Here is an 11,702-nt window from a genome sequence, read left to right on the forward strand (position 1 = left end):
TCCCACACCGATCTTCTTCTTCCAATCACGCCGATCTCTTCTTCTTCTTCAGCTCTTAGATCTATAATCCTATTTCACTTTTACAGTTTTGTCCCTTTGCCCTTTCTGTCCATGTGTGCTTTTTTTTTTTGCTTTGTCTGCCTTACAGTGTCACACATTAAGAGTTCTTTTATCTCCAGCCACCCTCTTGAACAAAAGATGTGTAAATAGATGTTTCTTTTCAAATTTTTTTTTGTCTTTTATGAGTTAAAAGTCTACCATCTATCAAGCCATGTAGTCAACTTTTTACAATTCTTTTTTTATTATCTTTGTAGGCAGTATCAGTGGCTAGACTTTAATATGCTTCTAAAAGGTTTTTTAACAATTATTTAAAAATATTTTTGTTCGAAATTTTTTTTTTCTTTTCAGGTTTGTCTTTTGTGTATTTATTTGTAATTTTGTAAGTTTTTAAGGTATTCATGTTCAAAAGATATGTGCTTTGGTGATTGCCATCTTTCAATGTCTCTCTTATAGAATAATATTCTAATTGCATGATTTCCATATGTGATTAGTCTTTTAAAGAAATGGTTGCAATGTGTCTGGTGAAAGATCCAGGAAAGAGGCGGAATTTATTGAAACACACCTTTTTCAAGCATGCAAAGTCTCTTGAGATTTCTGTGAAGAAATGATTCGCTGAACTGCCACCCCTTTGGAATCATGTAAATGCCCTCCAGGTTACCCATCATATTGCTGAGATGCACCTTCCGTACTTTCACTTGTCTTGGTAAGCTTGTCTCATGGCTATGGTTAATTTTGCAGCTTAAAGATCAAGTGCAACTTTGCAAAAAACCAGAGGTAATATCACAGGTCATAAACATTTGTCCACGCCATTAAATTTGAACTTAAAATGCATGCAGTAATATTTCTTTAATTTTTATCTATATTTACTACATATTTAATTCAATTGGATGCATTTCTTAAGAATAACTGATGTAGGATCTCTCACTTAACTTTAGTTATCTGTCAAAACCATCCCCACCCCCTCTCTTTTCCCCAATTTTGTTTTTGTTAAGTTTTTCCAATTCTTCATATTGACTAAGTTCCCCTTTCCATTTAGCTACACTGATGATATGGAGCTTGATGATGCTGTGCAGACGGCTATTTTGATGCTGAAGGAGGGGTAAATGAATGTTAAGCCTTTTTTTTTTTTTTTTTTTGAGGAAATATATTTTTATTTTGAAAAGCTGTGGTGGGGTGCAGCTAGAATTGTAAAAGCTTGGGCATTGGTGGAGCTTGATGGAAATATATATATAAGTCAATGATAGTACTTTTTATCGTTGAGTTTTTTATTCATTAATCTTTCCTCGTCTCTAAAAAAATCAGGTTTCCTTCATGTTTAATTATTTTCTATTTTGAGAACTATTTTCTGTTTGGCAATTATTCTTTTGATATACAGTATAGGCTTTACCTTTTGGTGCTTTGCTTACATGCATCCATGTTCTAGGATTACTGTATTGCACCTTTTTATTGAAAATGTTTTACCTATAAAAATACAAAGCATCATACAATGTATACTTCTTTTCAGGGGGGGGTATCTTAATTTTCATTTGTTGCCCAGTTACATCAATTATTGATGGCTTGAAGAGATTGTACATTGAAAGCCAAAGCCACTAGAAGTTGCATATCTTTCGTTTGCAAAATGGAGATATTCTGATCTTTCTAGCTTTGTTTTTAAGTTTCAACTCTAGTTTTTAATACCTCTATAACAGAGGATTGATTTTTATTTGTATTTTTGCAGACGAATGGTGATTTTGTTGCTGAACCCATGGTCTTTTGGGTCAATATTCAACTGGAATGACAAATTTTATAAACATTTGCTTAAATGCAACTGTCCAGGTTCGTTAAGTTTTATTTCTGTTTATCCCTTCTGATTTGTTAGTATGACAGGATCTCAATGATGAACGGTTCCGTATAATCTGTTTGAACAGGTGCTCACATTGGACCAGAGCCTACAAAAGATAGAATTTTTGTTGTTGTTATGGTATCACTAGTCACCCTCACTTTCCTGCTTTGTCATTACTAATTTCAGAATGGCAACATAAAAGCCGTTTTCCTTGATATCGTCTTTAATTAGCCTCCTTCCCATAAAAACCTGTCATTTATGTTTCCTCTGCTTATTATTGATACTGTCCCTGTTAAACTTTGATTTTCTTGTCATTCCTAGACTTTTATGATTCTCTTATTTCGAAGTTTCTTTTGTAGTTTTTAATTCATATTAGTTTTGTTGTACTTGCTTTTTGTAGAGAACTAACCCCAGCTGAAATTGATGATATTTAGCTCAAGTGGAGTAGCTTGCTGCTTGCTCTTCTTGCCTGCCATATGTCTTTGAAGAGATATTTTTAATCAAATATATGTTGCATTTCTTCACATTGTAGTAGGGTGATCAATTTTAATGTAGATTAATTGATGGGATTAAATTTCCAACCTGTCTGAATTGGAGCAGCAAACTGGTGAGCCAATTGAGCCTATTACTATATATCCTCTGTCTATGGAGTGGTTTATTTTGGGCCTATTACTATATATTCTCTGTTTATTATTCAGAGACGAAAGTAAAATTACATCTTTTCTTCTATTACTTGCATAACTAGCACCGACAAGAAATTCAGGTAAGCTTTGTTTTCCTTCCTCACTAAGCATGTGGATGGTCTTACATTTGATGTGAATTGGTCTTGGTTTGGGTTGATATGTACCTTGCATAAATGTCACATTTATAAACTGTTGTATATAATCCCTTTTTCTGTGTTCAATTTTTTTTCTTTTGCATGCGTCTTTCACTCTCTTTCTGACTGAGTATATGTGTTTAATTTGTACATTTAGGGTATCTTTGAGTTTTATGAATCTTTGACCGAGTATTTGACGAATTCGCAATTTATAATTTTTTTAGTTATTATAGAATATAATCATGAGACTTTTAGTTTCCGAGTCGTTTTTGTCTCTCTCTACTTCCAACCACTTATATTGGCTTTTTCTTATTTTTCTTCCTTCTCATCGTAGCCCACTTGTCCTGCAAGAGTGGGTTAAAAAAAAATGGCACAATTCGTAATTTTTGTTATTGGGGTGAGGGAGTTCTTTTCTTGTGCGAAAATGTTATTTCTAATAGATGCTTCATAACACTTCTATTGTGTGTGTACTTATATCTGTGTATCCAACTACACTACAAGCATTGGCTTATTATAAAGGTATTCTCTTGGTTCCTTTTATAAAGTTTCCTTTATACTTTATTTGGTTGGTGGAATTGGCTTGAAAAGCATGTGTCTAGCATTTGGAACTTAGCTCCATTATGCTTGATGTGGTGTCTTTGGAGGGAGCGAAATAGGAGGACTTTTGAGGACATGGAAAGTTCGGATGTCCAGTTATTGGCCTCTTTCAGTGGCTCTCTGTTTGACTGGTCTAGGGCTTGGGGACTCACATCTAGTGATTCCCTCCCTTTATTCCTTAGCTCTCTCCTGTGTAATTAGTATCCTTTCCCTTTTTTATTTTTTATTTTATTTATTTATTTATTTTTTCCATTGTACTTTTCTCTCTGCCTTATGTTTTTCTGCATAAGGTAGTTTCTTGAATATATATCTTTATTACTTATCAAAAAAAATATAAACTCCCCACATATTTGTATATCTTAAAATCTATTACATAAATAATTATTTTACTCATTATTGCATCATTAATAACTGATGGTTGTTGCATCATCACATGTTTGTTTGAAGACTGACTTTAAAGTCAAAGAAGTACGAAAGAATTCAGGGATTGATTGGATCAGTTTTTTTATGTGTTACCCAATTAGAAATTACGGATTAATTTTTTTTCCTTCCTGAATAATAACTAAAGACTTGAGGATACCATCATTTTCTAACCTTTTTTTTTTTTTTTTTTCAAATAATGTTAATTTTAAAGCAACACTGTGCTCAAAAGTATAAGAACTTTTAGCTATGTGGTTGATATTTTGGCTCTTTCTCTACCTCCTAAGCCTTAGCCTTTGCTTCTTTTGACTGTGGAGTCCCATGTGAACTTGAGACAGTATTACACATGTTCTTTTTTAAACATACAGTTTGGAATCTGATGGCATATTTAACCACTTCAGGTGTTTCAGTTTTTATTCAGAACCAAACACCAATAATCTGTTCTTTTTTGTTGAGGTTTTGTTATTTTGGAGAACTTATCAGTTATTTGATGTCTCACACATTATGGATTAAGGCAAGGAACAAACGTAACTTAAAATTCAGACCTTGTTCAAATTGTGCCAATTTGTAAACTCAGCGGTAATCATTTTTTCTTTTCTTGTTTTTCATTTAGGAATTCTCTTTATATTCTGTTTTCTTACTGTATTTCCAAAGGAGTTTAGATGAGTGTATGATTTCTTCACATATATGGAGAAGGAAAGGATAATGTAGCTTAGATTTTCTACTATTAACAATTTGCATTTTTGTACCTAAAAATTAGTTTAGAAGGTGATGTATATGGTTGCTTTGCTGATAATTATAGAAATGTAGAAAATATTTTTAACACTTGAGGGAGTAGCATACCAACCTAACAGTCAAAACACTGCAGGACTTTGCTACTTATTAAGGTATTATGTTCAGTCCCAATCTCCTGTAGACTTTAAGGTGATGTCTTTTTATTTTTCTAATTAGTTGGATTTATTTTTATCAGATTTGAAGGACAAATTTCGAGCATCAACATTGGGATTGGAATAATTGGCACCGACAAGAAATTCGGGTAAGCTTTGTTTTCCTTACTCACTAAAGCTAGTGGATGGTCTTACACTTGATGTGAATTGGTCTTGGTTTGGGTTGATATTCCAAATACCTTGCATAAATGTCACATTTATAAACTGTTTTTCAAGAAGATATAAACTGGTCATGTGATTGCATGTTTTAAGATTTTTGGGGGGGGGGGTCTACATCACCATTCTCCATATGGCATGCTACTCAGTTCCTTTGTTTTGAAGTTTATTCCCTGAAGCTGAAAGTTCATTTCTGGTGTCTGGGTAGCTCTGGTCTATGCATGTTTATGAGATGGCATTTATCTTTACCGTGTGCCAGGTCTTGAAGAATTGTGACTGAAAAATGTACCTGTGATCAACTGATCACAGTTTGTAACCCAGGTAAAATAGTCTAACAGTTCACTTGCATGGGACTTGTAATGCTAGGCTAATACATGTCTACAGCTGGCTGATAGAACATCACAAATTTTGCTGAAGCTCTGGACCATGCATGATTTTTGGTAATAGTATGCACATATTGGTATATAATCTTGGCTTACCTTAGAAAAACATATATAATCTATGGACATGACTAGAAATATTCATATCATTAGTTAATTTTTTGTAAGCATACCACATAATTTCGCCGATGGGCTCTAGCTCAATTAGCACTTCTTCTCCCTCAATAGTGGGACTGAGGTCGTGGATTTAAAAGTCACATGGTGTGGCTTTCCAATAAAGAAACTAATTTAGAATGATGATGAAATGCTTTTGCTTTGTCATTACTAATTTCAGAATGGCAACATAAAACCCCTTTTCCTTGATATCGTCTTTAATTAGCCTCCTTCCCATAAAAATTTATCATTTATGTTTCCTCTACTTATTATTGATACCATCCTCGTTAAACTCTAATTTTCTTATCATTCCTAGACTTTTATGATTCTCTTATTTCAAAGTTTCTTTTGTAGTTTTTAATTCATATTAGTTTTGTCGTACTTGCTTTTTGTAGAGAACTAACCCTACCGTCCTCGTTAAACTCTAATTTTCTTATCATTCCTAGACTTTTATGATTCTCTTATTTTGAAGTTTCTTTTGTAGTTTTTAATTCATATTAGTTTTGTTGTACTTGCTTTTTGTAGAGAACTAACCCCAGCTGAAATTGATGATATTTAGCTCAAGTGGAGTAGCTTACTGCTTGCTCTTCTTGCCTGCCATATGTCTTTGAAGAGATATTATTAATCAAATATATGTTGCATTTCTTCACATTGTAGCAGGGTGATCAATTTAATGTAGATTAATTGATGGGATTAAATTTCCAACCTGTCTGAATTGGAGCAGCAAACTGGTGAGCCAATTGAGCCTATTACTATATATCCTCTGTCTATGGAGTGGTTTATTTTGGGCCTATTACTATATATCCTTTGTTTATTATTCAGAGATGAAAGTAAAATTACATCTTTTCTTCTATTATTTTGGCATAACTAGCACCAACAAGAAATTCAGGTAAACTTTGTTTTCCTTCCTCACTAAGCATGTGGATGGTCTTACATTTGATGTGAATTAGTCTTGGTTTGGGTTGATATTCCAAGTACCTTGCATAAATTTCTCATTTATAAACTGTTTTATATAATCCCTCTTTCTGCGTTCGATTTTTTGTTTTTTGCACGCGTTTTTCCCTCTCTTTCTGACTGAGTATATCTGTTTAATTTGTACATGTAGGGTATCTTTGAGTTTTATGAATCTTTGACCGAGTACATGTAGGGTATCTTCGAGTTTTATGCATATGGCTATTTTGATGTTGAAGCAGGGGTAAATGAATGGTAGGCTTTTTTTTATTTTTTTTAAAGAAATATATTTTCATTTAAAAAGCTGTGGTGGGGTGCAGCTAGAATGGTAAAAGCTAGGGCATTAGTGGAGCTCGATGGAAATATATAAGTCAGTGATAGTACTTTTTATCGTTGAGTTTTTTATTCATTATTCTTTCTTTGTCTCTAAAAAAATCAGGTTTCCATCATGTTGAAATATTTTCTATATTGAGAACTATTTTCTGTTTGGCAATAAATTCTTTTGATGTACAATATAGGCTTTACCTTTCGGTGCTTCTCTTACATGCATGCCTTGTTCTAGGATTGTGCCCTGTATTGCGCCTTCTATTGAAAATGTTATACCTATAAAAATACAAAGCATCATACAATGTATACTTCTTTTTAGGGGGGATGTCTTAATTTTCATTTGTCGCCTAATGTGTCTCTTCTCTCATTGTCTCTTGCTCAGCTTCCTCCCAATGCAGTTACATCAATTATTGATGACTTGTAGAGATTGTACATTGAAAAGCCAAAGCCACTAGAAGTTGCATATCTTTCGTTTGCAAAATGGAGATATTCTGATCTTTCTAGCTTTGTTGTCAAGTTTCAACTCTAGTTTTTAAGACCTCTGTTACATATGATTGATTTTTATTTGTATTTTTGCAGACGAACGGTGATTTTGTTGCTAAACCCATGGTCTTTTGGGTCAATATTCAACTGGAAAGACAAATTGAATAAACATTTGCTAAAATGCTACTATCCAGGTTAGTTAAGTTTTATTTCTGTTTGTCCCTTCTGATTTGTTAGTATGACTGGATCTCAAAGATGAATGTCCCTTCTGATTTGTTGTTGCCTGGTATAGAGATTTATAAAATTGATTATTAGTAGCTAATTATGATGTCATGTATTTATGGGATTCAAATTTTCTTTATGCTTTTGTTTTACTGAAATTTTTTGTAAAAAGCATGAATCCATAAGCTATTGGACTTATCTTTGTAATTGTATCTGGCACTCTTGGAGTCCATGGGGGCTAATGGATCTACTGGATCTGAAGCTGTTGCTGCTGCAGAAAAGAATGTGGCTATATTGACTGCAAGAGCTGGTTCCTTGGATCTATCTGCAGTTCCCTCAATATTCCGTGTTTTAGCTGCCTTTCAATATCCTGCTGGTGAGTCATTGCTTCTTTGTTTATACACGACATAAGTATAATACTAGGAAGCACCGTTATGGAATGGGTATAGGTATGCAATTACAGCTTGTACAATGGCACTGCCATAACAACAGTTAACTAATCAACCTTTTAATTTTGGTGGTTACATTCTAGAATTATTTTATTGGACCTTTGTTAACATTGTGACATACATTGTTAGTTGTAGCCTTTTGTTCTTTCTCAATCACTTATATCTTGGGGGAGTTTTGCGTCGGTAGTTGCGTGACAATTCTGTGCCATCCCTGGAGTGGGCAGATGACAGAATTAGTTTAGTTAATTTGCAGAGTTGTACCTTTAGGCTTAATGTAGGCCACATGGAGAGAGCGGAACAATAGAGCATTTGAAGGGTTAGAATGGTCCATGACAGGTTTTAAGATGCTTTTATTGTATTCCTTATGTGAATGGGTGACTGCTTTATCATGGCCAAAATGGCCAAATACCATTAATTTTCGAAATTATTAGTGTTTTACCACTATTTGAGAAATATTCAGCAATGTACCACTTTTTTAAAAATCGAGTTTGTGAAACTCGATTTTGACATGGAACTCGAGTCTACAAAAATCGAGTACCTTGAAAAGTCCACTTGGAACTCGAGTTTATGAAACTTGAGTTCCTTGTGATATTACTTTTTACCTCCGTTTCAATACTTTCACTACCTATTGACATTCACTGATGCATGACTAACACGTGCTTCATGATGAGGTTGAAAAGACATAAAGTTGAATACTTTTATTTTATTTTATTTATTACATCAACTTCACCCAATTAAACCACCAACAAACGGACTGTCAGAGGCAATAAGTATTATACCACAAGGAACTCGAGTTTCATAAACTCGAGTTCCAAGTGGATGTTTCAGGGTACTCGATTTTTGTAAACTCGAGTTCCATGTCAAAATCGAGTTTCACAAACTCAATTTTAAAAAAAGTGGTACATTGCTAAATATTTCTCAAACAGTGGTAAAACACTAATAATTTCGAAAATTAATGGTATTTGGCCATTTTGGCCGCTTTATTATTCCATTCATGTTCTAATTCGTTCATGTTTATTGATGATTGTAATTTCCCATGATTTGACCGCTTGTATGTAATTCTTGTGTGCAGGGTGATGCTCATATTTTCCTGTTCTATAATCTCCTGCTACAAAGTTTTGGTTTGTCCTGCGTCATCATGATAAAAAGTTCTCCGATATCCCAGAAAGTTTCTCTTTGTGCCTTGTTGTGGAGTTTGGTAATACACTTTGAGTTTGGTAATACATCTTATTTATTGACGTGGGGTTTTTTCTTTATCATGAGGTTTGCTTTCAGGTGTGTGTAAGAGATATTGTCCATAATCTTCCTTCCCTTTTACTATTGAAATTGTTAGATATTGATTTTGTCTCTTTGTAAATGTATTCGAAACAGTGTTAACTGTGTTGATCACTGTAGTTGAGGACATCGAATGCTCCGATATAGCTGATGTTATTGTTGAACTGAATCTTCTGAGTGCTTCAAAAGAAGGTAATGTAATTATTTCATTCCTTTGGTTTGTTCCTAGCAACTGCAATATGTAAATGTCATTAACACCTTCAGCACTATCAATAGTATATCAGGATTAATGCGCTTTTGTATAATAGTGAGCTTATCTACTGATGTTGCAAAGTTGTTTTTTTTATAAGAACTTTTGTCAACCAAGTATTGCAATTCTTTTCCTTTTTGTCTTTGGTGTGAGATTGAGAAAATATTGCAGGTTCATTGGTTTTTTGATTTCCAGATGGATGAAGAAGTCGACTTCGGCGTCAAGAACAAAAAAGAGTCCCCTCAAACAACGCGTCCTATGGGGTTCTTATTCTATCTCTGACTTTTATTTTCACAGATTTAAAAGGTAAATTAGATCTGCTATATGTTTTTAACTTTTACAATTTCAATTGGGTTTGGTTCTAAATTTAAATTAAGGAAAAACTATTTTTATTAAATATTTTCGGTAATGGTTTTTTTTTTTTTTTGAAACATGTCTATTGGATTTAAATCATTCAGTTTCTTTCTCTGCAGAGATGAAGTGGAATCTTTCTACATTCTAGAGTTTCTAATTTCATTAAAGCAATGGTACTAATTTCTTTTCCTAATATTCTCTTTAATTATAGTTTGCTGTCAATTTAAGAATTTTGATTCATAACCCTTTTCCTCTCAATTTGTTGAAGTTAGGGAAAACCCTACAAGATGAAATCCTACCTAATGAGACCAAATTGGATGACGTTATCAGATTTCTTTGCATTCTATTTGCTTGATTTGTTTTTTTTTTTTTTTTTCCTGCCATGTCTTACAAAGGTATAATCCTATTCTCTGGGGGTTCCTATTGGAAGTCTTGCAAGTAACCCAAATGGTCCATGTCATAGAGACGATTTTTAGAGGGTTATTCAGGTATGGATTGTTAAAATTATTCATTTCATTAGCATTTTAGCTTTTGAAAACATATTTAGTGTACCCGCTTCTGTTACTGCCTTTATTTGAATATTGCTCATTGCAGAAAGTCTATATAGTTTGGCTTTCAGTTTTGAGAAGAGCTTGGCTTTCAGTGTTAGTTGGATTTACCTTATAGTTGTAGGGTAAATATGCTAGTTTTTCTATTTGTTGTTTTGCAACTCTTGTCTTCCGTAGTGCATGTTATAAATCTCATTTTGAGTCACTGTTTACTGTTATTTATCATAATCTTTTAGCATTTTGCTTTAGATTACCTAAGTTCTGATTGTGCTTCTACCTTAACTACTTGTTTCCAATTTACTTTAGCTTTAACTATTGTTTGTTGGGGTTGTTGATTTTCTCTTTTACTTTATTAATTTATTTTTCATTAAATGATGCTTGTGTATTTATTTTTTGTTTTGTATAATCTATTTAATTCCAGGGCTGATTCATTTGCATCCTTTTATGTTTGCATCCTTTTATGTAAGGTTGATTTGATTTTTTTGTTCTCTTTCGTGTATTCTTCTAAGTTGATTTGTTTTGTTATTTTTTATTTTTTATATTCTTGGAAGTGTTTTTCTTGAACTATGTAGCTAGGTATGTGTTTTTTCAGTTTGCTACATGTAGTGGATTCAAAGCTTGCGCCACTAGGGTTTGCACTTTCCTCTTGTACATTTGTCTGCTAAGTGTTGGGTAATATGCTAGTTTTTCTATTTGTTGTTTTGCAACTCCTGTCATTCTTAGTGCATGTTATATGTCTCATTTTGAGTCATTGTTTACTGTTATTTATCATAGTCCTTTTAGCATTTTGCTTTTGGTTACCTAAGTTTTGATTGTGCTTCTACCCTAACCACTTGTTTCCAATCTACTTTAGCTTTAACAATTGTTCATTTGGGTTTTTGATTTTCTCTTTAACTTTATTAATTTATTTTTTGTTAAATGCTGCTTGAACTATGTAGTTGGGTATGTGTATTTTCAGTTTGCTACATGTGGTGGATTCAAAGCTTGCGCCACTAAGGGTTTGCACTTTCCTCTTGTAAAGTTGTCTACGTGTCTTGTTTCTATTGAAGTTTTCTTTGTACCGGACACGGGAAACTTGTTGGACATGGCCGCATGCGTATCCCAACCATTTTTCTGCTCCAAATTAAAAGGCTGAAACGCACTACCTCTAACACCGATCTCCTTCCACTTCTTCCTCTTACGCTGATCTTCTTCTTCTTCTTCCTATCACGCCGATCTCTTCTTCTTCTTCAGCTCTTAGATCTATAATCCTATTTCACTTTTACAGTTTTGCCCCTTTGCCCTTTCTGTCCATGTGTGCTTTTTATTGCTTTGTCTGCCTCACAGTGTCACACATTAAGAGCTCTTTTATCTCCAGCCACCCTCTTGAACAAAAGATGTGTAAATAGATGTTTCTTTTCAATTTTTTTTGTCTTTTATGAGTTAAAAGTCTACCACCTATCAAGCCAGGTAGTCAACTTTTTACAATTCTTTTTTCATTATCTAGGTAGG

The 11,702-nt window shown here is 33.5% G+C and overlaps 1 protein-coding gene across 1 annotated transcript; it reads left to right on the forward strand.

Moving 5' to 3' along the window:
- The first annotated feature begins 563 nt into the window (after positions 1-563).
- LOC115990625 lies at positions 564-5,911 on the forward strand. The gene is made up of 5 exons (XM_031114437.1): positions 564-656; positions 799-834; positions 996-1,159; positions 4,687-4,752; positions 5,878-5,911. Exons 1-5 carry the CDS (start codon positions 564-566, stop codon positions 5,909-5,911), a joined length of 393 nt encoding a protein of 130 aa, XP_030970297.1.
- The last annotated feature ends 5,791 nt before the right edge of the window (positions 5,912-11,702 follow it).

The sequence above is a fragment of the Quercus lobata genome, chromosome 5 (assembly GCF_001633185.2).
Source record: "Quercus lobata isolate SW786 chromosome 5, ValleyOak3.0 Primary Assembly, whole genome shotgun sequence".
Lineage (NCBI taxonomy): Eukaryota > Viridiplantae > Streptophyta > Magnoliopsida > Fagales > Fagaceae > Quercus > Quercus lobata.